This window comes from Cyclopterus lumpus, chromosome 7 (genome assembly GCF_009769545.1).
Source record: "Cyclopterus lumpus isolate fCycLum1 chromosome 7, fCycLum1.pri, whole genome shotgun sequence".
In the NCBI taxonomy this organism is placed as follows: Eukaryota; Metazoa; Chordata; class Actinopteri; order Perciformes; family Cyclopteridae; genus Cyclopterus; species Cyclopterus lumpus.
In genome coordinates this window covers 4,962,748-4,988,120 of record NC_046972.1, presented here as the reverse complement: position 1 = coordinate 4,988,120, position 25,373 = coordinate 4,962,748, and the positions used below count along the sequence as shown (strand labels likewise).

At 44.1% G+C, this 25,373-nt stretch overlaps 1 protein-coding gene across 1 annotated transcript in view; it reads left to right on the top strand.

Annotated features, from left to right (window-relative positions):
- The first annotated feature begins 6,066 nt into the window (after nt 1-6,066).
- LOC117733875 (V-set and transmembrane domain-containing protein 2-like protein) overlaps nt 6,067-25,373 on the top strand; it is a 33,821-nt gene continuing 14,514 nt past the window's right edge. Inside the window, exon 1 of the mRNA XM_034537785.1 lies at nt 6,067-6,427. Coding sequence (XP_034393676.1) covers nt 6,310-6,427 — 118 coding nt within the window. The 5' untranslated portion in view covers nt 6,067-6,309. The remainder of the gene's footprint in view (nt 6,428-25,373) is intronic.

Here is a 25,373-nt window from a genome sequence, read left to right as displayed (position 1 = left end):
TCAGTCCTTCGGCTCTACCGCTTAACCTCGAGTGTTTGTTTTGGATTCACGTGTAAGATACTTTTTTTTTTTTTTAATAAAACATTTGCTGATAAAATCCTGATTGCGTGTTTGGTTTGTTTGATTAATGTCACGGTTTAGGGAGCGAGATTGGCACGTGCTCGTTGATAACCGTCTGTGCACACGCATCTCATTACGCATTCGCTTGGTTACCGTTGCGCAGAAGAAGCACAGATGGAGACGACAAACCTGGGTCTGCAGCTTCCTTTGGAGGAAGAGAGGGAAGGAGGGAAAGGGGAGGAGGATGAAGTGAGGGAGAGAGGAGGAGGAAGTGAGGGAGAGAGGAAGTGAGGGAGAGAGGGAGGGAGATATATCTTCATTTGTCTGAAGCCGCCCACAGCTGGATCCCAGCAGCCTCCCGGAGCTATCGGCCCACTGCTGTTGTCTGTTTGCGACGCGCACGCACGCACACACGCATGCACACACACACACACACACACACACACACACACACACACACACACACACACACACATCTGTGCGGAGGTGTGTTGTAGAGCTGGACAAACAAACCTACGGTGTCATTCTGTGCACAAATCCTTTACTGTGTCTCCGCTGTCTTCGTCCTCATAGGAGCAAATAAACATTCCAAATTACTTCCGAGATGAACGGCTGAAACAAACTGGCCCTCTATTTTTAGTCCGATATGAATCTTGGCATACAGTCAAAGTATTTGAACAATGTGGTGGGCAGAAAAGCATTTATCCATCAGAGTGCAGACGGCTTGAACATCGAGATAAGCCTCATCCCCTGTTATCGTAAGGCAGCAGCCACTGGAGCAGAACTCCATCTGATAGTTGGTATCGGACAATATAATCTATAATTCATATAACGCAATAAATTCCAAAACATTGTCTTGGTGAAGCTGAAGCCTTATTTTTTTAATGTTTGTTTTCTGTACTTCTGGAATGGCCTTAGGCTGATTGGTTATTTCTGTTACTACTTTTATTATTATTATTATTATTATTATTATTATTATCCACTGCTGCTGTTATCATAAGTAGTCGTCATATTTCTATTTATTATTATTATTGAACGAAGTCAGCTAGTTTTTTGTAGAAGTGTGGTTCTAGGAACTAACGGGGCGCCGCCTCCAATGTGGTACCCAGTAAGTATTAAGTACCTGAGGCCAAGTGTCACAAAGCGGGCTGCACGGCCATGACAACAGAGTGAGAGCAATTAACTCAATTATTTATTAACATAAAAGACTTCATCTTAATCTAACAGTGGCATGTGGAGTCAATAATTTTAGCGGTGGAGGTGAGTGGAAAGTGTGTCTGCAATATAGTGCAGAAACAAACCATAAACCTAAGACCAAATGGGTGTCTCAGAGAGAGAGAGAGAGAGAGAGACCAACTGAGCCTACAGAGGGTTTTTAACAGTGCACTGACACACAGGGCCCATGTGTTCCCACTCCTGATGACCCTTGGCCACTCCCACCTCCGATACCTGCGGGAAACAAATGGAGTAATGTGCAGAGAGGGGCCGTCACACAGGCAATCAGCCACGTCCAAAAGATGATTGGCGTTGTACTTTTACCCGCTGCGTTGAGTCGCCCACATGTCCTGTTCTGTCTGTTTGCTGCACTTTACTAACTGTCCCGTGAACATTTTGACAACAAGTCGCGCAGAGGTTGAACAAACTGTAAAGAATTGGCACAAAACAAAATATTCTACGACACAAAATATGTGATGAAATATGCAATCGGAGGCGATGGAGACTTCCCCTTCCTTGTCGCTGAGTCTGAATGTTTTTGTACCATTTGCCACGTGTGAAAGCCACGCGGGAATGACCATCAGAAGGAATGACTCTTCTACTCTTCGCGGCTCGTATTGATGGCGCATTTCACTTGATGTGTTACAACAACACATCGTAATTTAGTTAAGCCCGTATGCCTCGCTTAGTTGAATGAATTTTTCAGTATTTACACCTAAAAGCTCAAACCTTTTTAAGAGCAGACGGCTCTTAACTGCCTCCCACATGAAACCAGATGCCAGCATCTATATGTATTAGCGTCTTGTCAACAGTATATTTTCTGTATTATTAATCACTCAGTTCGTACGCCAAGGCCTCTCTGGATCCCTGGCCAATGATGCTGGCAGGAAGCCGCAGTGTCGGGAGGGAGCGTGGGGGCCGTTCACTGACAGCTGCCACATCTATTGCCTTTCCTAAGTGTCTTTAGGAACTCTAATATCGCTCAGTAACAAGATGGGTGGAACGGCGGGGCATCGTTTGCATATTGTATTGGCGGAGCAGACCCGGCCCCATGCATCTCTTATCAGTGATTAGGACTGCGGCGTGTTTAACAGCGGTTGTACAGCAATTTCACAGCCGAGGGGAAGGAGAATAATTGTATTTTCCGAATGACTGAGTGCAAACACTGTGCGACGCTGTGCTTTCGGGGCTCCTCTCTGGTCGTGGGGGCCGAGAGGAGAAGGTATTCTGTTACTGAGAGTCGGCGCAGGGGGTTTGAAGGGTGACACAACAGGGGGCATTGACTCAAAAGTCACCGCGGCGCTTCCTCCCTTCTGTCCTCGCAGATTCTGCGTTCCTGAGAAAGGTCAACGCTGTTTAGGGAGTCGCCAATTGGTCAAAGTGGATTGCTGATTGCGATTAAATGATTTGGGTGTGACATTGTGCTGGTATGACGAGGCACTTTGAGCTGGCCAGAAGCCCTTGTGGCATGAAAAAAAAAACGACAAAAGAGTGAGAAGAACCTCAGGGAGTCGCTCACTGAGGTATTCGGCCCCGAACACGCTCAGGTAGGAGCCAGTAGGAGTGTTTGGAGCTGAAGCTGATTGAGATTAAGAACCCTGCCTAGCAGCCGGGCCGTTAAACAAGTTCACGCACGTGAAGCTGCCATCGCTCAAACTCACAAGCTCCAAACAAAACTGTTAATTGTCCAACTGACTCGTCACTGCAAAAACACATTAATTTCCCCTGAGGGTTTTATTGGGGCACAGCGGAATACTACAAAGGAGCTCTTCCCGGTAAATGGGACCTAATGGCACCCCAGAGCACAACAGAAATCAAATATCAATCTCACGCCATCCCCTTGTTTCCCCCCACCCTTTGTGTTAATTCTCCGTGCACTGGGTTCACTGTTATGTAAAGTTGTTTCGGCAGCGTGCAATTTTTTCCTCGTGTCCATAAGCAAGCACCTGAACGTCTGGGTTAATGGCTTTTATTAAAGAGGCTAATTGGAGTCAGGTAATCCAATCAGTGTGTTGACATTCAGATATGGGTTACAGCAAAGGCCGCTGTACAAAGTTTGGTTACGAGTCGAGTCGTCTCTTCAAAGCAGAGACCCGGCCTCCATCTAAAGATCTCAGGGGATCGGGCAGGTCGCGCAAAGAAACGGTAAGAGAACGGTGCCAAATATGTGCTGGATAAAAGGACTCTGGCCGAACGGTAAGGACCTGTTGGTGTGTGACTCGTGTTGAGTTGTAGTGGATTTTATATACACTTGCACATGTAGATAAGAGAGGTTATGTTTTAAATTAATACATAAAGAAAGATATGATCATTCATTTGAGGAATATTCTGAGGAATGTATTATGAAGCATAAGAGAGGATCACTGTTTTATTATTCTGTTTGTTAATGACAAATGTAATGATTCATTGTATGATGCATGGGAATGAATGGATGTTTTATTGTTTAGACAGTAGTTAAAGGGATGCCGATTGAAACCTGAGATGTTGCTTTTATTCTGTAGGCAGGATAATAGGGTTTTATTCTGAAGGGGAACTTCCTGTCCTTGACCGGAAGTGTGAGCTTTGACCCCCGCTAGTTTATCGATTTGAGGCATTCTTTGAAGTGGCCAATGGAACTAACCCTCAGGTGTGAACCTTATGTCTTATTCGCTGGTCAGCGTAGCATGCTGTGTCTCTGAAAGGTATTTGCATGAATACCTCCACTAACCAATGGGAGCTTAGCTCAGCGAATGGACTGCGAATAAAACTAATTGTGAGACGTGAATTTGGTCTCTTACGTGGTGACGCCAGACAGAAACTGTTGGCTAAGTCAGGAGACTGTGGAAGCGAAGCCATGTGAGCGCGTCCGGGCCTGGACCATGTATGTATACAGATGACTCTTGTTTGTTATGATTAAATAATGATTATTATTATATATCTCTGGCTTCGGAGCTTCTTCTTCCAAGCACAAGGTAGCTCGAGACTCTCTGAACTCTTACACTCGCTAATGTCTGGTCTGTGGTCCACGAGTAACTAATGGAAAAAAAGGAAGAAAAATACTAACAAGAATATTGTCAACGGATAGAAAGCCGTCAAGAAAATCGAAAATGGTTCGCTGTTGGATATCTGGACACAATTTAAATTAGCAAAAGGGAACTTGTCGTATTCGATTTCTGACCTCAATTTTAATGTTGATGTAACGGATGTCATTACACACACACACACACACACACACACAGACACACACACAAATGCATACCGTAAAACACATCTTTATTCAGAATGTGAATCAGCCCCAAAGGCATGTTAAGATTGAAATATAAATACCAGCATACCAAGTTGTGTACAACCCCGATCCATTTAGACAAAGCAAACCAAATCTCAGATTGAATGTCCTATATGTGTAGAAAATCATGGCCAAGTTTTTCATGTCTACTTATTGTCCCGAGGCCAATACTGAGGCTGCATTTCAGCACCACGGACAGCGACACCACAGAGCTCCAGCAGGCTGTGTTTGCAGTGGACCTGGGGAGTTTTACAGGGAGTTTATTCCAGTTCCCTTCATACCTCTGTGTACATATTTAAACCAGACTTTCCACTGTGGAGCGCAGTTCTTTAGACATCAGTCTGTTCTTCACATTGTACAGTCGGGGCAGTCGATTGCGATACAACAAGCTGATTATTACCTTTTTCTCAGCGACACACTCCCAAGAGACTACTTTGCCGGGAGGAGAGCACGCTTGGAAATAACGCTTAACAACTTAATGCTTCATCCACATGCTCTTGTCGCAGCTTAATAAAGTAGTTTGCTCGGTCGGGCGGCAACCTCCGGTTCTGCAGAGTGAAGCTGACGTGTAAGTGTCATTATCTCTACTGGCCAGCAGGGGGCGACTCAAAAAAAAAGTCGTGGTTGTATAGAAGTCTACGAGAAAATGACTCTACTTGTCACTTGATTTATTCCCTCAGTAAACATTGTGAACATGAGTTCATCTCCGGTCTCAATCTCTAGTTTAAAGTCTTCTTCAATACAGCGTGATGTTCATTTATTAAAATGATGTTCCATTCAGAGTAAAATAGACCATAAAGCAGAGTATGCTTTAGGGCGGTGGGTGACATCACAATGACTACGTCACTTCATATATACAGTATCTGCTAGGCCTACGAGCGACATAAGCGAGGTGATGGCGCTAACAGTCCCTCCGCCTCACTCCCCGCTGCTAGGGAACTATAGTTCACCCGGGAGGAGAGAGGTGGAGGGTTCTGCATCTCTGGTCCTGTACGTTAACGCTGGAGAGCGAGTGACCAAACTCCTTTTTGTTTTTAGCCAAACAAGACAACAAAAGTTACTGGCACGCGTTAGCTACATATTTAGAGAATTGTCTCCACAAAACGACGTCATTGTGTTTACAGACAGAAAAAATGGTCTGCTGCTAAAGAAATACACTCATTTGTTTTTCTTTGCCTTTTCTTTCGACATTTTTGTGTATATATTTATTTTTACTTCAAAATATGTCATAATCAATTAATTAATGATCTATTCAGACAGCAATTACTGACGTACATGGCACTATGGGAAGCATACTTTTTTTCCCACCCTATCTGTTCATTTTTTTCTTAATTGATTTGTTAAGTCTACCGTCGCATTCTCATTATAAAAAAAACACCGTGGTGAAGTTTACGGTCGCTGAATGTGTTTCAGATATCCCTCCTCTCATAACTGACATTCCCGGCTGCAAGCCGCGGTACCTCCCATTTGTGGAGAAAGTCCCTCCGCCGCATGTAGACCCGACTGAGCGGAAGCAGAGCGTCAGTCGGTCTGCTGGCACACCGAGAGGCTGCAGCGGCTTCTCCCGGTCCTTCATCCTTCACAGGTATCTCTCACCCTCCTTTCCTCACCAGAACAAGTCACCTGGATTTAAAACAAACAACAACAAAACAACAAAAAACACAACAACAACAACAAAAGGGGGAAAAAAAGAAGAAGAAACAAAAAAAAGCAGTCCTTTCCCCCCCCCCCCCGACGTGCATGAGAGGGGAAAGGAGAGCAGACACAACATGGGAGCGTTCAGAGTGCTGCTGGGGAGTTTACACTACATGGGACTCTACATGCAACTTAGTGGCTCCGCGCGGCAGCCTGGACCCGGCGAGCTGGAGAACCACATCTCCGGGAACGGTAGGTGTGACGTCCGCTTTCTCTCTCATTTCATTGTATGTCCCCACCTCTCACGAGGGGCACTTCAGAAGGTGCTGTGTGGAGGAGGAGAGGGGGACACGGGCACAGGTGATGCCATCTGCTCGCACGCGGAGGGACGAATTAAAACAAAGAGCGGCGCGCGGGCTTTGATGCTGCGCGTGTCTGCCAAGTGGAGCCGGCGTGTGTGTCCTTTGATCGTGAAGAGCGTCATGCTGTCGGGCATTAGAAAGAGAGCTTTCATTCAGTCAGTGCACGTGTGTCCATCTCATCAGCGCCAACGCGGTGTGCGCGTGTGTGTGTGTGTGTGCGCGCGCGCGTGCGTGTTAATGAGTGTCAGCTCTTTGATTTTATTGGTGGTGTAACAGTCAGTGATGTTACACAACAGCCCTCCCCCCCCCCCCCCCCCCCCCCCATCAGTGTGTGAGATGGAGCAGAGGTGATGTCAGCTGATGGATATAAAGTTCATATCCCCTAACTGTCTCTTCCTCAGATCTGGATCTAAATCCCACTCGCCAGGATCTTCCCTAAATGGCCTTACACTTTGTTTCATAACACGCATGCACACACACACACGCACACACACACACACACACACACGCACACACACGCACACACACACACACACACACGCACACACACAAACACGCACTCACGGTTTGTTTTCCGTAACTTTGTAGCGACCCATGAGCCAGGCTATGCGAAATGCCTGCATCTCAAAATGCACAACGCAGAGGAGATCCTCGTTCCCCTTAATTGAGACACTCCATGTGCACAAATGGAATTTTCCCTTCGGGTGCAATCACGTCGGCACCCACGTAAATATTGATCAGCTGAAAACATCGAGAAGAGTTGTGTTTGAAAGTCGAGCTCTGAAACGGATGTCGAGATGTTCCAATTAAGCTTTTTTCTTTCATAATGGATTTCTGTTGATCCAATAGTTGCATTTACCTAGAAGCTGTTTCAATACGTATCGGAAGCGTTGAAATGGCCCACTTCATTTACAGGGTACTTAATCAAGTGCTGAAGGTCCTGATTCAAAACTATTTGATACGCTTCTGAAATCGATGTGACACGATCAGCTAAAGAAAGAGAGAGAGAAGAGGTGGACCAAACGCAAAGAAAGGAACACATTTTGATCAGCTTAATTTGAGCCCGATTCTGATTTATACAAATTTGACTGAGTCGACCCATTCACCGACGGGCTCGGGACATCGTCTCAGCATCTCCTGGCTCCAGCTTCATTTGGAATGGGCAAATGTGAGCGGGGAATTTGTCTTCTCACCCAACTCTTGGCAAGAAAGCGCAGACATTTAATTATTCCTTCATCTCAAGTGTCCCCTGAGCCTCCTATCAATTTATCGTGGGGGTGCGTATGTTCACTACGCTAACTTCATTGGGGAATCTTTCAATCGACTCTCAAGGCTGACACTATGAGACCATGGAGAAGGAGGAGGAAGGGGAGGAAGGGGACACTCCTTTGGTTTGTGGACTCGGTTTTGAAGCCTTGAGTTTGGCACTTTGGCCGTCGCCATTTTGGTTTCTTTTTTTGCTCCCAGAAGTGACGAGAGAGGGCGGAGCTGAGTGAATAAGATCATGTGAAAGGGTTAAAGTTCTGAGATGAAAATATGGACAACTCCCGGACCGGACATCGCCTTGGTTCCAACCTGTCAATCACAAGGTAGCCACGCCCAAAAGCATACCCTGCTTTATGGTCTATTTGACTCTAAAGGAACATCATGCTGCATTGAAGGAGACTTGAAACTAGCGAGTCCAGCGGGATGCTTCTGGTGGTTTCTGTTTACTCCCATCATCTATTATATCATACACAAGAGCACGACCGATGTCCCGTTAAAGGACGCCCCTCAGATGTTTAGTGTTTCTCCGTTTCCTTGCTATTCAGAGCAACATCAGTAATATCTCACGGCAGCATGGCGCATCCATAACACAAAGCTTTGGAATCTTTTCAAACTGACTAATGCGCTCGCGGGAAGAGATATATTTTCTCACAGTGGCTGTGTGGGATTTTCTTTATGGAAATGAGTGCGTGCAGAGACACTTGTTTTTTAATTATTATTTTGTCCCCGAGGGTGGAATGTAAATAAAGGAGGAGGGCAGATTCTTGTGCCGCAACAGCTAATTGAAATATGAAGTGTTCCAGCAACGTGGCAATTAGTAAAACATTCAGATAGTGAAACGTTCAGATAATACTGAGGTGAAGGAGTCTTAGGAGCGATCTGCAGGAAGGGAGCGATGAGAGGTTCAGGGACTCACTAAACTCCCTTTAACACCTTTTGATATTTTCCGGCAATACATTTAAACACCGGCTACCGGAAGTGAATTCACAGCATTGGCCACGGTGAGTAATATCAAATAACAGCAAGAGGACGCAGGGGTCGACTGAGCAAATGCCTTCCATTTGCTTTTCTTAGAATATACTCTGTGTTGGGCTCGTGTCGGTGGTTTGTGAGCCCCGGGTGTGTGTGTGTGTGTGTGTGGAGGGGGGGGGGGTCATAATTTATCCTCCTTTTCTCCTCCACCGACTGGAGCAGAGGAGCAAGGAAGAAATAAAAGAAGAAGAAAAAAGGAAGTGAGAGAAATGAAAGGAGAGCGGTTTGGAAATGTTCACGACGTTCCAGTGTATATCTGCCGCAGCGCTGCTTAAGTCGTTGATACTTTTCAATTAACTCATAATTAGGGCATGGTTATCCAGCGAGGCGATTATTGCAGCCAATCAATCGCCTTAATTAATCAGTGATGGGTAAACGAGCCGCCGGGCCGATACGTTGCTTAAACCTTACAAAGGAAAATCGACTGCAGTGAGACAACGGGAGAAATGCCGCACACATTTTAATACTTTTATTTTTTATTTGTTATGATACCAGGTCTTAAAAGAGTATTTTTGGCTCTACTGACTGGATTACAAAATGGTATCCAGTCTAATACCTTCACCCTGTTTTGACCTCCATCACCAGAGAAAGCAGCCCCATTCTGACACCCATTATTCGATTGCGTTTGAACCATTTTCTCCCAATTCAACAGGTAAATCGTTTACCATTCAGTGAAGACAAAAACCTTTCGCGGCCGCTGGAACCACCTTGAAAAGCCCTCGGGCATGGCTGCCCCTTAAGTCTTTGAGAGGAATAGACTGGAGGGCTGTGTGAGGATAAACTCAGGTTGATGCAATCGCAGCCTGCGATGGTTAAGCCTCCTTTCACAGCCCCGTGTTTGATGCTCTTTTCTAATGATGTGTATATTGTGTGATAAATGTACATTTCTCCGTAAAATAACAGTAAAAGACTGTCAGCAGTAATGGCTGTCAAACTATAATTTACTGTTATTTTACTATGCTATGGTTAACCGACGGCTTTATCTGTTCATTTACATGCGAAGGATGAATATTTAACGGTATGTTGTGGTTATTATAAAATACAGTAAGATGCTGTAAATCCACCGTAAATCCTCCGCAATTCATCACAGTGCAGTGAGGGCAAAACGGGTCCACTTCCACCAAAAGCAAACTGGAGCACTGAGGAGGCAATGACATCACACCACCCACTGTTGGTTGGCCTATTAAAGGTTTAACAGTGGCCGATGCAGTATCACTGGCAAACGTTCAGCAGCAGCTTGTGGGGTTTACTCTCTTTAGACGCCAAATGTCCCCCGTCTGCTCCGCGCCTCCCACTCGCTCACACTTCGGTTCTGACGGCGGCGAGTTGGCTTGATAGCGGGCGCTCCAGACATCGTATAAAAGAACAACTGTTACGGTAAAGCCCAAAGTGGGATGCGCTGATAAGGAGTGTTTTTGAGTTGTTCATTACCGCGTCAAGTGTGAACATCAGCTACATTTAGTAATGCTGAATCAACAATTGATAGCAGTTACTTGAACAATTTTACAATATTTAGTAATATGAAAGAAAATCAGAAAAATAATGAAAGAAAGAGCAATCTTGTTTATGTCAGAATAATAATGACAAGAAAAACGAGTCAAACCTTTACTTATAAAAGCTTGTGATTCCCCCACTTTGACAAGTTGAAATGTGATATTTCTTTGGTTGGATTATTGGTTTTAGAACATTTTACCGTTATCCACAAGCAGCCTTCCAGCAGCCTATCTTACCGTGCTAGCTGTAACTTCGTTGGCCGGTTGCAAATAAAATAATAGTTAATAAAAATTATATCTGCCTTAATTCTTCACTTAAATTCCCACACAAGATTTGAAGTAACACTGGATCAAACATAGACATCAGTCACTGCTGTTTACCACCATGAGTGTTTGAGAAGTAGTTTTTACTTGTTTTTTAGTACAAATATTTTGTTAAGTGCTGATTACAATTATTAGAAGGGAGAAGATTACCGATATTCGGCAAGTGGCAATCTCCATTGCTAAGACATTAAACCAACACGGAAGTGCCAGAAACTGCAGTTCTGTGAATGGCCCCAAAAGGTAGTCAATCCCCATAGACCTCCATGTTAAAATGGTGACTTTTACAGCAGAAATAAACGTGTTTACAGCCTGGTACAGAACACGGTTTTGATCTCTATAACTAATATCCTCGGTAATGACGACGGCACGTGGTTGAACGTTTATAAAACTCACCTGTGTAAATTATATTAAGGTTTAAAGTTCGGCATAATTGAGGGCGTGTCTGTTTGGACTGACAGATGGGTCCCATCTCGTGTCTGCTCTGCTGCTCTTTGTCCATTTTTAGCTTTGCAACGGCTCTTTAGAACCCTTTGGGGGACGTCACGGAGACGACGTCCGTGTTTTATACAGCTTGTGGTCAAGGGTCACATCTGTTGCTCTGGTCCAGGCCTCCGCTCGCACTCCCACTGTTACCTCCTTGCAGTTCTCATACTCATAGAACTGAAGTTGCATCCAGTAATTTACATTTTTTTTCTTCTTCTTCCTCTTTTATTGGCCAGACCAATAATTGGTCGACTCACTTTAAAGATATTATCTTTGGATCTCAGTGGTAGAGCAGGGTCTTCCTTCAATCAGAGGATCGGCAGTTCGATCCCCGGCTCGGCTAGACTTAACGCTCTCTCTCTCTCTGTCTCTCTCTCTCTCTCTCGGCCTGTCTGTAAACAGAAGGAGACAAACGGTAATAGAAGGAGGAACGTGTCGGAGCAAACAGGGCGAGGATAGCCGAGGAGAGAGCTTCAGGCTGACGGTTTCATAGCTTGTTGGCGCTCAGCGGTAGGTGGAGCCAATGTATTTAGGTCGTGACCTCAGCATATACTCCTCACTGGGAAGACAAGTGCTGGAGGGCGGCCTCGGATTAACTACAGACAGGAGAGAAACGATTACTGTAGCTGCACCTCACCTCCGCGCAGCTGTCTCCGGACTTAAAAATCAATCTTGTTGCGCGTCTCCAGGCTTTGTCCGCTTTGTCTGCATATCCACAAATGAGCAAAGTGCGCTCCAAGTAATAATCCGTGACATTTTCACATTATTGGGTGTTGACTTTGCCGCTCTCCCCCGTTCACTGACTCATTTCACCAGTGATTCAGATCATATCTACTGCATGATTGCAAGGATTGCCACGAATATGAAACGTAATGTCATTTTAAAATTATTTGTCTCTACCAGCTTATTCATGTCATCCACATTACTAATGATTATTCATCAGAAATCTCATTGTGTAAATATTTTTGCACCAACCCTACAATCCTGTCCCAATATTGCCGTGGCGGTTTATATTTTTTTGGTTGCATAGAAGATCAGCATGCTCCAGCACAGAGTATCTTAAAAAATCCTTTGGCAGCACGCAGACTTCCTGTTGCCCAGTAAGAAGACCTTGAAAAACTAGCGTGCTCAAAAGCTGATTAAACTAGCTTCATACTACTGAACACAGGCAGGAACAAATACCTGCACGTGTCCACACCTCAAACTCCAAAACGATGAATAAAAGAGACCCAAAAAAAACCCAGTGGTGCTGATGCCAGAGGAAGGACAAGATGGTTGGAAACAGGAGGCCACAAACTTGGCTTGAACTACACAAGCGGAAAACGGAAAACACATCAACGCCACTGGAAACCAACATGAAGGACCTTTTGGAAAGGATTGTCTTTTGTTGGACCAACAAACAACCAATATGACGAAAAGTGGACTTACGGATATTTGGTACAAGAAAGAAAAAGGTAGGATTTGCGACTGGCCTCATTTCAACCTTGAGCACCTTAGAGAGCGATTGCTTTCCGCTTCTTTGACTGTAGAACAAAGTGCTGCAACAAGCATGGAAGCGAAGCAGAATGATGCACCACGGACTGGATCTACTTCGAGACTATAAAAGGGAAAACTAATGTTGCTCAGGGAATAGATCTCCACATCCTGCCCAGCCAAAACTATTTTTCGGAGTCGGTCAAAAATCACGCCGGAGAGGGCGAGACAGAGATAGTTATGTACTCTGATCCAAGTGATGTCATTCAAACAAACTGTGTGGCAAGCATCTCAATAGGGACACGCCTATCACTATGCATGATAATTAGAATGGTTATAGGTCTTTTCAAATGTCTTTTTGAAGCTGAAGATGTTTCACTTCTTTCTGTTTTTTCTTCAATGGAAACCGCCTCCTCTCCACCACTCAGGCACCAGCATGTCCCAAAGGACACCTGTTCAATGCACAATCTTGCATCGAGAACTTTACCATGGAAAGGGAACCCATTCTGCTGAATTGAGATCTGAAAGCATTTCATTGTCTTGCATTAACTTGCCATGCATCGTCCCCCATCGGCTGTATGAGATGATTTAGCTTTTTACATTTTTATTTATTCAAAATGCATTCGTTACCCGTTTTGATGAGGTTAGCCGTAGACGTCGACTCTCGAATCCGTTCTCGATTCTCAAGCTGCCCATTGGACAGTAAACAACGACCAGCACACCGAAGAGGAAGTCCTGGCCCGGATCGTCAGCGGCTGCACCGGAAACCCCTGAAATATAATATAATAATATTGGTCGTTGTCCCCAGAGGCTGAATCACCATCAGATCGACAGCCCAAGGCTTCAGAGACTATCATAATGCTAACGCAGGAAAAATTTTTATTTCTATGCAGAAGTACAATTCAAACTGTTGAATAGACATTCTATATAGCAGTTCTGCAGTGTGATGGCTCTGTAATACTCAACTCTGAAATATAGAGCAAAATGTAAAAGAATGAATAAAATATGCCCGCAGCCTTCACTCCAGCGTACAGGCGCAGCGTGGCCATGGTGAGTGAGGAAAGTGGTGACACCGGCTGGCTGTCTCTGAACAGAAGCGGCCGATTCATCGTCTAATCCTTAAAAACAAACCAAAAAACAAAAAACAGCACCAGTTCATGTACTCATTGCTTGCCAATGTGGACTCAGACCTTCGGTGTCCTCTATCATTTTTGCCGCCCCTCACCTGTCAATGCCAGCCTCGCGGTGTCTAAGAAACGGAATCCCCCCCCCCCCCCCCCCCCCCCCCCCCCCCCCCCCCCCCCCCCCCCCCCCCCCCCCCCCAAGCCCCCCTCTCACCCATCCTCCCCCTCGATCAGGACTGTTCCTTTAAAATCGGCACAAACAAGCTCCAGGGTCAGTCGGCAGTCAAGGACTCTCCCTCAGTCTTTCTCTATAAGTGCCTTCTGCTGCTGCTCTCGTACTTTACCCTCTTGCAAAGCACTTCACTGGTGTGTGTGTGTGTGTGTGTGTGTGTGTGTGTGTGTGCGTGTGTGCGTGTGTGTGTGTGGCACATGCTTTGGAGGAGAAATGATAGCGGGTAGCTTTGAGCATGGCGATCCAAAGCCACACTTTCTCTGAGGTGTCCCTCCGTGACTAAAACTCATCTCCGGAACTCATCATCCGAACCCGCCGTGTGTGTGTGTGTGTGTGTGTGTGCGTGCGTGTGTGTAGGGGGGTGTGTGGTGGGGGGGGGGTATGTGTGTGTGAGAGGCTCTGTGAACTTTGTGCGAGAGACGATAAAGGCAGCTTTGAGACGGATGATCCAAACCGCCACTCTCTCGTATGCCGCGTGTGTGTGTTTGTGTCTTTGCATGGCTGTACACTGTGAGATGTGTAGGCTCGAAGAGATGGAGGGGGAGAGAGAGTATTCCCTCTCTTGCACTCAGCATGATGATGTTGGGGGGGGAGGGGGGGGGGGGTGCTTGGCTGGGAAGACTTGTCTGAGAGAGTGTTGCTTATCTTCCATTAGACACATTACTGCCAACGTTGGAAAGAGGCACACACACACAGACACACACAAACGCGCGCACAGCACATGAAGACACAGAGAGAGACACACACTCACACTTCTCCTGGGGAGACACTTGGCAGTGTTCATCTGTTGGCAGTCTCAGTGAGGGAGGAAAGAGGAGGAGGAGGAGGAGAGGGAGGAAGAGGAAGGCAGGCGAAGAGGGGAACGTGATGTATCCGTGGTCCAGGATCAGTCATTTGCAGACTGAAGGAGCTTCTCAGCCTCCACATAATTTAGTGAAGTATTGTTTAGTGAACATTGTTCCCTGAAGAGTCTTTTCGATTTGTGTTAGATTTTATGCAACTGCATGTTAAGTTAAAGCATGTTGGTGAGACCTTTTCTACTCACCGTGTATATATATATATATATGTATATATATATATATATATATATATATATATATATATATACACATATGATATATATATGTGTGTGTGTATAAATATACTGTATATGTGTGTATACATCTGTATATATATGTGTGTATATATATATATATATATGTATAAATCTGTGTATATATGTATATATATGTGTATATATATGTATAAATCTGTGTATATATGTGTATATATGTGTATATATATATGTATAAATCTGTGTATATATGTGTATATATGTATATATATGTGTATATATATGTATAAATCTGTGTATGTATGGATATATATGTGTGTATATATATATATATATATATATATATATATATATATATATATATATATATATATATATATATATGTATTTAAAACATTGCCAAAATCAAAGGAATAGTGTCCAAACCAGACTTGGAGAGACTAATCCATGCGTTTGTCTCCAGCAGGTTAGACCCCTGTAACGGCCTGCTCACTGGGCTCTAAACGAGCTGTAAGACAGCTGCAGAACATCCAGAACGCTGCTGCTCGAGTCCTGACTAGAACCAGGAAATACCACCATATTAGTCCAGTGCTCAGGTCTTTGCACTGGCTTCCTGTTGCTCAGAGAATAGACTTTAAAACAGCTCTGCTTGTGTACAAATGTCTTCATGGTCTAGCACCAACGTACATGTGTGACATGTTAGAGCCATATGAACCATCTCGGGCTCTGAGAAGCTCAGGAAGTGGTCTCCTGCTGGTCCAGAGTCAGGACTAAACACGGGGAGGCGGCGTTTCACTTTTATGCTAAAATCTGGAACAGTCTTCCAGAAGATGTGAGACAGGCCTCTGATAATGTTTAAATCCAGGCTGAAAACAGTTCTATTTGACAACTGAAAGTATTTTATCTGCACTCGTCCATTTAATACAATTAATTAATGATTATTTTAATGTTTTTATGGAATGATTTTATTTGCCTTTTTGTGATTTTATGTAGCTGTAAAGCACTTTGAATTGCCTTGTGTACGAATTGTGCTATAAATAAACTTGCCTTGCCTTATGTGTGTATATATGTATATATATATATATATATATATATATATATATATATATATGTATACATCTGGGTATGTATGTATATATATGTGTGTGTGTATATATATATATATATATATATATATATATATATATATATATATATGTGTATATATGTATATACTGTGTATGTGTGTATATATACTGTACATATATAGTCAGCCAGAGACGGTGTTTTTAACTAATTAATTAGCTACCTCGTTAAACTTTAAAACTTCATAACTGTTGTTGGTTTTAGGACTGGTTCCTGCAGCACTTTGTCCGAGCTTGTCTGTTGTTCACGGAGCCTGTCTAGCCGCTCGTAGCATTGTAGCACACGTGAGTGTTTTCTGCTGGCTAGCTAATCGCATCCGGCTGAAATTCAGCACCTTTAACTTATTTTTTCAAATGATTGGTCATCATCATTTTCATTATTTTGAACACGCACCCTCTCTCCTAACCTCTCATCGGGCTCATGCTCTGAGGAAAGTATCTCCTTCCTTCGATCCTGTTTGCAGTAATGCTGCAGCCCTGTGTCACGCCTTTGAAATCGACCCATCCCATAATCAGCAGGCGGCATCTCATGAATTCAAGTGAGCCGGGGGTGGAGGGTGGGAGGACTGACTTTGAAGATTGCCTTAAAGTGTTGGCTTCTTTAAGCCACACTGCCTTTCATGTGGCTGATATTAATGCAAGTCAGGCCCACCAGTGAGCCCAGACCCACACAACTTTGCCATGCACCCTTCCATCTGACAAGCTTTTGAATAAAAAGAAGGAAAAAAACGTGCGCAGATAAAATACTTTAATTCTGTATTTATTTAGCGGCCTAATATAGGAGGAAGGGAGTCGACCATCAAATCTTGCACATAACTGCAAGCTTAAGCTTGGCTTGTTTCCTAAATATATGGTCATGTCAGAATCAATCAATATCAGTTGAGTTGAGTTTTCATTAAAACAAAATTATGTCTGGCGTGTTAACTGCATGCCAAATGAGTCGGAGCACACAAGGCCAAATTGCCTCATGAGTTTGCCATTATGTTGGTTGCTGACAGTGTAGCATTTATTGACTATTTCTTTGTTACATGGAGACCGGTGCAGTGCTTACACCACATCAAAACTACATAAACTACAACTACATAAACTACATTACATCACTTCCACTACTTTAAAGATAGATAGATATCTGCCGATGTAACGGCTATGATATAATACCAAGAGCTCTTTTTTTCATAACATTTTCATTGCATTGCAATTTGCATTGTAAATGTACTCCAAAGCGATGTATTTTAACTGTAGATTAAGTAGACTTCACAATTACCAACTAATCGTAGCTTTTTATACACAAGTTCAAAGGTTATCAGGTAATTTCAAGAGAGTGCAATGGAAAGTTGACATTTTCTTTTTTCAAAATGAATATTTTAAATAAAAGTGTTGTTAAAGATTGACTGTGCAGAGAAATAATTATCTACACATAAAAAATAATAAAAAACCTACCAAACTAGCTTAAAAACAGAAATGTACCTGACTGCTTCTTAAATAAGCTTTGTTATTAAATAGTGTGCTGTGTGACTAGATGGTTTTATACACACACAAATTACTTTTAATCAACGAATTAAAGGCAAGAGGATGTTTGAGTCGGATGCTGAATAGCGGAAGTGAGAGGTTGCTATGGTTGCCATGCAGAGTTAGAAATCAGCTGGAACAACAAACTAGATTATTATTACTTTCTAGAAGAAGCCCTAAATGTTGTAATGGTTTATCAAGAGCATGTTTATCTCCTGCTCTGGACTCGGAGCAGCCAATTGACCCAATGTGCTAAACCATATACCACCAACGCACCTTCACCTGTGACCTCCAACACGTTAATGACGTCATATCGGAACCCCGACGCCGTTATCGGATCGACCACCATCTCCTGTAACGCTGGCCTATGTGTGAATGACGCATTCAAACAACTACTTTAACAGATGGAGCCGTTTCCAGGTCTGAAAAAAGATGCTTCAGACTTGAAATGTGGCTCCTCAACCCCAGCTGTAACAAAGTACACACAAGCAACGCAACAAGCAAGCGCACAAAAGCATAAAGACGGCGATTCCTTGACACGGTATGCGCCTGTGTGCCGTGTCTTGGTGCTATAAACTTGTGGCTTTACTCCCTCGTGTGTAGCCATTTCCTTAAACATGGCTCTGTTTGTACTGCATAAGCAGAGAGGTTTGTTTTTCTTCTTCTTCCTTGAATGCATATATGTGAAGGCTAAATATGTTGGCTCTTTTAATGTGAAATGTCACAGACACTGCGGGGCCTCAGACCCCACGATCCAAGCGAGCAGAGAGGAAAACAAAGCGAGCGGTAAGGTTTGCCATATTTGTGGCCCTCCTGTGCACACACACACGCATGCACCTACTCAAGCACGTACACATGCACATACACACGCACGTACACATGCACATACACACGCACGTACACATGCACGCGCACGTACACGCGCGCGCACGCGGACTAGGCATGCTCAATTATGTGTGCTGCCCCCGGCCATTTTCAGACAGGGTTATCCATTACAACGTCTCTGCAGTGACCAGGCCTAATTACACCGCTGTGGAGAGCCTCTTTGCTACACAGTGGGTGTGTATGTATATGGACACAGGCGTTATTTGTGTGTGTGTGTGTGTGTGTGTGTGTGTGTATGTGTGTGTGTCATCGTTGCCTGTGAATGACTACATCTCCTGGTTGCTTCCGCAATTACACAAACACCAGACAAACCGTTCAAAGTATTGTTCGGGTTCACACACACACACACACACACACACACACACACAAGCACACACACACGCACACACACACACACACACATGCACACTGACAGGCTCATTTTGCTTGGATCCAACAATGCTCTTTCCCTCCTTTAGCCCGCTGCCAGGGAGTCCCACATTCTATATTACATGTCCAACTAATAGGCTCTTGGCTGTCTTTGAGGCCCTCAAAGACAGCCAATGGTATTTACAAAGGTCTGCTGAGTTGGACAGCTTGATACCTGTGGGCAGTGTAGAATGAAACATGTTAACATCCCCAAACACACACACACACACACACACACACACACACGTTAATAACCTCACACTCAGCTTGGTAGAAGAGCAGAAAAGTAAATGGTGTTTTCTCAGTGTGGTTTGGAACGCTTGGCTGCACTGCAGATTGTCCTTCAGAATAACTGTTTTACGTATTCCTCATTATATGCATGTGTGTATATATATATATATATATACATATATATATACATGTGTGCGTATATACTGTGTATGTATATACAGTATGTGTGTATATATATATACTGTATTTGTATAATAATGATATATACATGAGATCCAGTATTAATATCTGAGAAGCATTTGTTTCTTGATCAACAACTTTCAAAATGGCTGTCAACAGACTAATCGTTCCAATTGTAACACGACAGCATTGGCTTGAACTCTGTAATGGGAATATGTCAACCCTAATTACATTTGTTGTTATTATTTTTTTCCTCCAATATGAAACAAGGGCATTGAGTTTGTACAAGAATTACACTTATTTGCACTCCTGCAGAGAGTGAGAGGAGAAGATCCAAACCTCTTTTAAAGCTTTAACGTACGCAGCTGGATTCAGATTGCCGTTAGGCTAGCTTAGCATAGAGACTGGAAACAGCCATCTTGGCTCTTACCAAACCACAGAAATCGGGTGTTTTTTCTCATTTGTGAGCTCTGTGAGCGCCCTTGTGAACCTTTTGGTGAAAGCCTGGCTTGCTATTCACACTGCCTCCAGTCTTGATGCTAAGCTACGCTAACGAGGCCCTGTAGCAAGAAAGCCAAAAGAAAGGGGTTTCCCGAAATGTCCCGAAGCAATTCTTTTAAAGGATCATTTTGCGTGCGTTAAAATAAATCAAAAGCAGATATGATCCGTAACAGACCTCGGCGGGACTCCGACAGTCGGCTCCGGAGAGAGCTGAGCGGCAAAGCACCTTAATGCAGAAGGGAGTCCCAGACATTTCATAGCTGAGACATGCTGAGGACGTTGGACAGAGAGGCCGTGGATGAGGCCGCTCAGAGCTGTGCTTAACTGTCCCCCGGGTGGCTTTCTGTCGGCAGCCGACTGTGCGGCTCAGAGAGGTTTGGCCAGTTCAACATTGGAGCGACATGAGCGTGTGCGTATCCGGACGAATTGCTACTTGAGGGATGCTTTAACCATGAAACCGCTCAGTGCCGGAGCCATAACTCCAGACAAGGGATTAGTGATGAGTATGTGTTGCATATCCAATCACCTTTTGACTGAAGGGATGATTTACACCGGCAGTGCATTTACACTCATTTCCTCGTTTGCCTCTCCCAGGATTCTTGGCGTCGCTCGCTTTCGCTGCAGCTCCACTGCAGTAGCCATTTTAGCCTTCCTTTTCCAGTACGCTCTTCAAGTGAAACGTCTTCAGGGTCTCAAAATGGTGACCCTGAAGACAACCACAACAACAACAACAAAAATGGCGTTAGGAAAGCCAGACGATCAAACTTTTCCCATCCTGTCGCTGACATCGGCAGCATCCTCCATCAGCCGCCCGTAGCTCCCGTGGAGCCATTGCACGTTAATACATACAGCGTATTGATTTCTTAACGGCCTATGGATTGGTTACAAAGGTCTTGCCCCAAATCGTTGCTCGACTCTGAAACATTCATCACAGTGTACAGGACGCTGACCTACTGCACCGTAGATGTGTATCAAGCACAGTTCTTTAGCAGAGAGGGTTCACACCAACATTTGAGATGCGCTCACATTCAGTTTGACCCTCCAAATGAAGTGGTTCAGATACTATGGCAGAACCGTCGGCTTGTTGTTTACAGTACAAAGTCTGATCGTCTGACTTGATGGACTTGGCGTTGCGATCATCTTTCAAAATGTCAGCAATCACCCGGAAGAGATTATAACCCATGGAAACCATAACCACAACCACCAGAACTACATATCACACATCCTTCATCAGCAGATGGTGTTTGGTCGGCTGTACGCCGCCTTGAGGGTTGAACTTTTGCTCTCCATTGGAGAAGACTGTGTAATGCGGCCGAAAGATTTAAGTAAGTGGACCTTGAGTTGAGATTACGGTTTCCAAGGTGATTTCGATAACTGCCGTGTTCTCCATGTGTTTCTAGTTCCCAGTACAGGCCAAACTGACCGTTTTGTTGATTGGAAACTTTTTCCGTTACTCTTCTCACAATACTTTAACCTTGATAACATGCCTCTCATCTGATTTTGAACACGGATGTAAGCAGATCATTTGTCCCGTAAGCTCCGATGTCTCGTCCTGAGCTCGACACGAGCTCATTAGCTCAACCACACGGCAGCTTGAGAAAGACAAACCCAAATGAGATCTGCTACACGCGAAGCTTAGCGTCGCCGCTGCGAATAGATTAAAACCGGAGTTGTGTTCCCAACGTCGGCTCTGATTTTCCGACAGACTTGTTCCTGTGCGACAGCTCGCTGTCTCTGAGGAGGCCTCGATGTGTCACGTCCCTATTAGATGTGACGCTTTCTCGCTCCTGTTATTCTGTTTTAAATCCGCCGTGTCAAAGTCGAGTACCCGACTTTGTTTCCCGTTCTTTTCCCCTCGATCTTCTGTCTCGCTGGCCTCTTTTTTTGTCTCTCTTGTTGTTGTTTCTCTTTGTCTCTTTGTCTTTGTGTCTCTCTCTTTTTTTTCTCTACACGCGTTAATGTGGCCGTGGTGTCGTCGGTGTGGCAGCTGCTGAGGAGATGGTTAAAAATGTCTCCGTAAGTTTGGAAAGTAGGCCAGGTGCCTCTTTTCCCCGTCAGCACTCCTGGGGCGCTTTTTAGTTAGTTTGATTTGTTTTGTTTCATTTTACACGTTTCTTAATGTAATGAGCCGTACTCAAATGAGACTGCAGTTATTAGAAAAATAATGCTCCCATCTTCCCAGTTTGTTAGTAGTTCATCTTGCAACAGTGGTATAAAGAAAAAAACAAAGATTGCATTAAGATGAATGTGTTTTTTTCTCTGTATTTCTAATGAAAATTCATGTTGTGAATCTGTGCTCAGCTTGACTTTCAGGGTGTTGAATAAGTGCAGCTTTTACTCACTGAGCGACAATAAATTACAGTTCTGCCACGCTGCTAACAAGCTCCAGTGTTGCATTCTCAGTCAGTCCCTGTCCTCTGTCCGCCCACGACAGTATATCACTTTGATTTTTTATCTGCGGCAGTTGTGGCCTGAGGAGATTATGAGTTTGTGTGTGTGTGTGTGTGTGTGTGTGTGTGTGTGTGTGTGTGTGTGTGTGTGTGCGCGCGCGCGCGTATCTGCCTGTCCACGGTTAATCTCGCACACAGCTTGACCCACCAGCCCAATATTATTTTATGTGCCCATTTATGACAATATGGGACCTGTCGTAGATGCATGGGATCCAGACTTTTTTGAAAACCATATTTTATTGACAGTTTTCACACTGACTGCTGACTCCCACTACCCTTAACCGGCCAGTAGGGGCCGCAAGTCAAATTATATGAGTGGCCTTTGTGTTTAATGCCTGCTTGCCAACCAAATTTCCTTCTGGGTGATAAAATTGGAACGCTATCACGGCGGAAATCATTTTGTCCTTGTTGTTTTGCGATTGTTGTTGTGTGTTTGTAGCGTACTCTCGTTACCCTCGTGGTGTCTCCCCTCACACAAGGATACCAGCACACTTTGTGTTTGAGCTTCTCAAGGGTTTTATTGAACGCCACTTCCCCAAAAGCCTGTGACTCCGGCTCTCACTCTGACGGTTAACATCGACTAACAAATCCACGTTGTAGTGGGACATTCCCGACATTACCTTGAATGATTGTGGCCGGTGACTCGAGCGAGGAACAAAGGCCCCATCCAGTCATGAAAATGCATAAAACGCTACCGATTGGCCTTGAATTTCGACACTTTTTTGATTCTTGCTTAATTCTCTAAGTATTTCTTTTGCTTTTTTCAAATGGCATTTCTCAGGAGCCGCTCCAAAGCCTCGCTCCAAACTGTGTGTTGGCATTTGTTGTGCGTTGGTTGCTAAAGCGCGGAGAAGCAGAGCAGAGACGCGATACAGAATGGCCGAGGATTTGAAGGCGGCGTATATAATGAGCACATGACTGCATTAGTACAAATTAGTGTTGACTTCTTTTCTGGACAACTGTAATGAGCTTACATTTAGGATCTCTTAAATCTCTCCCGCTCCAGCATCATTATGCCCAAGAGTTCATGTTGTCACATCAGTCCAAAACGAAATCTAAATATAGTCTCGTGGCTATATCTATACTCAGAAAAGAAATCATCAAACGGGGTGAAAACGAGCTCCTTTTCACAGATGCTCTCTATATGTGAAAAATAAAATGAACATTAAAATACCCGCCGCTGCATTGCCAGGGAATTAATCTCGGCACTTTTGTAATTTGTTTTCTCACAGATAAGTCTGAGCTGCGGTATCTCCGTCCCGTTATCTTGCGCTTGACAGCCACGGCCCTGTTTTGTATTATTCCAGCATGTCCGAACAAGAAAAGCTTATTTACTGTTCATTTGAGTAAACGTTTTTTTTTTTTTTATACAGTGCTGGTCAGTGAACTCTGTGATCCTTCTGGCGTCAGCAGATCTGTCTGCGTACAAATGAGTCCATTATATTGATGTAGCATTACCTGATACTTAAAACAACATATTACAACAATATGTAGTTTGGGGCCTGGCTGGGGCAACGTGCTGTTTATGGGACTTTATGCATTTATTTATTTTAGGAAACAAACCTCCTCGAATGTGAAAAAAATGCTGTATATTGGTCTATATATATATATATATATATATATTTAAAAATGGTATTTATATTTCCATAAATGGTTTTGAGACGGTTAACCCTTTATGTTCATCCAGCAGCATTTGTTCCACTGAGAGCTTTGTGCCAGTTTTAAAGTTTTCATGGGACTAAGGAGAACATTTAATTTGGTCCAATCTATTTGTTGGCGAGAGTCATTTGATCCAATTATTCATCCAAATCCTTGATCATTTGGATTATTTGGTAAATGTGTGTTGAAAGTTGACGGTGCTCTACTAATAAGGAGGAAGAGCGAGAGAATAAGATGAGAGGCTTAAGAGGAGGAGAAGGAGAGTAAAGAAGTGTGATTTGTGTGGAAGGGAATTTCACCGCACCCTGCCAGACAGGGAGGCTCTCCCTGTCGCCGCCTCCAGCATGGGACACAATGCTCTCATCTCTGGCTTTTAACAGTGTGTGTGTGTGTGTGTGTGTGTGTGTGTGTGTGTGTATGTGTGTGTGTGTGTGGGGGGGGGGGGGGGGAATAATGGGAAAGCTCTTTCTTTTTTGGCTCTCTGCAAACAGCTCCATAACTACCGCTGCTGTATTCTCAGTCGAGCCAAACAGAGCATCAATCGTTCCCCTCCGCGTTACAGGAAGACGTAAAAGAAGCCCATCCGCGACACGCCGTCCCAATGCGATATCCATAAATGTCCCCTTTGCAGCAAGCCGCCGCGGAATATGGAGATTCAAGCTGTAAATCTGTATATATATATATATATATATATATATATATATATATATATATATTAGGTTTTTTCAACTCTCAAACATTCATTGTCCTGGAGCTGGCTCCTGGGATGCAACATAAAAACATAATAACAGCGCACTCAATGAAACAGCCTCAGTGCTCCACGCTCAGCCGGTCTCACAATCCGAACTGTTTGAGCCAAGAATGCTCAGAAGGGAGCCTCGCCAAGAGGAGAGGGCAACACAAACACTGTGGTTCAACAATGTTGTGGTTTTCAAGGTGACTTAAAAGTTTCATCATTTATTCCCCCCCTCCCCATCCCTTGCCCTTTGCTACAAATGCATATTGCTGTCAGAATCCAGCAGAGATGGGGCCACATCTTGTTTTTTAAGTTAAATCCAACACTTTTCTGTTAAAACTTTAAGAAGTGCAGTAGAAGAAAATGGCCTTGTTGATTCTTTAAATAAAGGTGTAACGCTTAAAAGCTTTGTGTACGGTTTCTGCTACGTAGACGGTTTTCTTTAGTCAGGTCGACTTAAAAGCCCCCCCGGGGAAAGAACTGACAGATAAATAAGACGTTAAACAAGCCCAGCTGATTCAGCCTCTCTCATCCATCCTTCCTACATCCCCCAATGTACCGTCCCCCGTCCCCTTCTCTTCGGAGACAGGCCCGGCAGGGAAAGCTCACCTTTAGCTGTAAAGCTCGGGCGCTGGGTTGTGCAGCCGTCGCCTCCTATCTATCTGCCTGTGT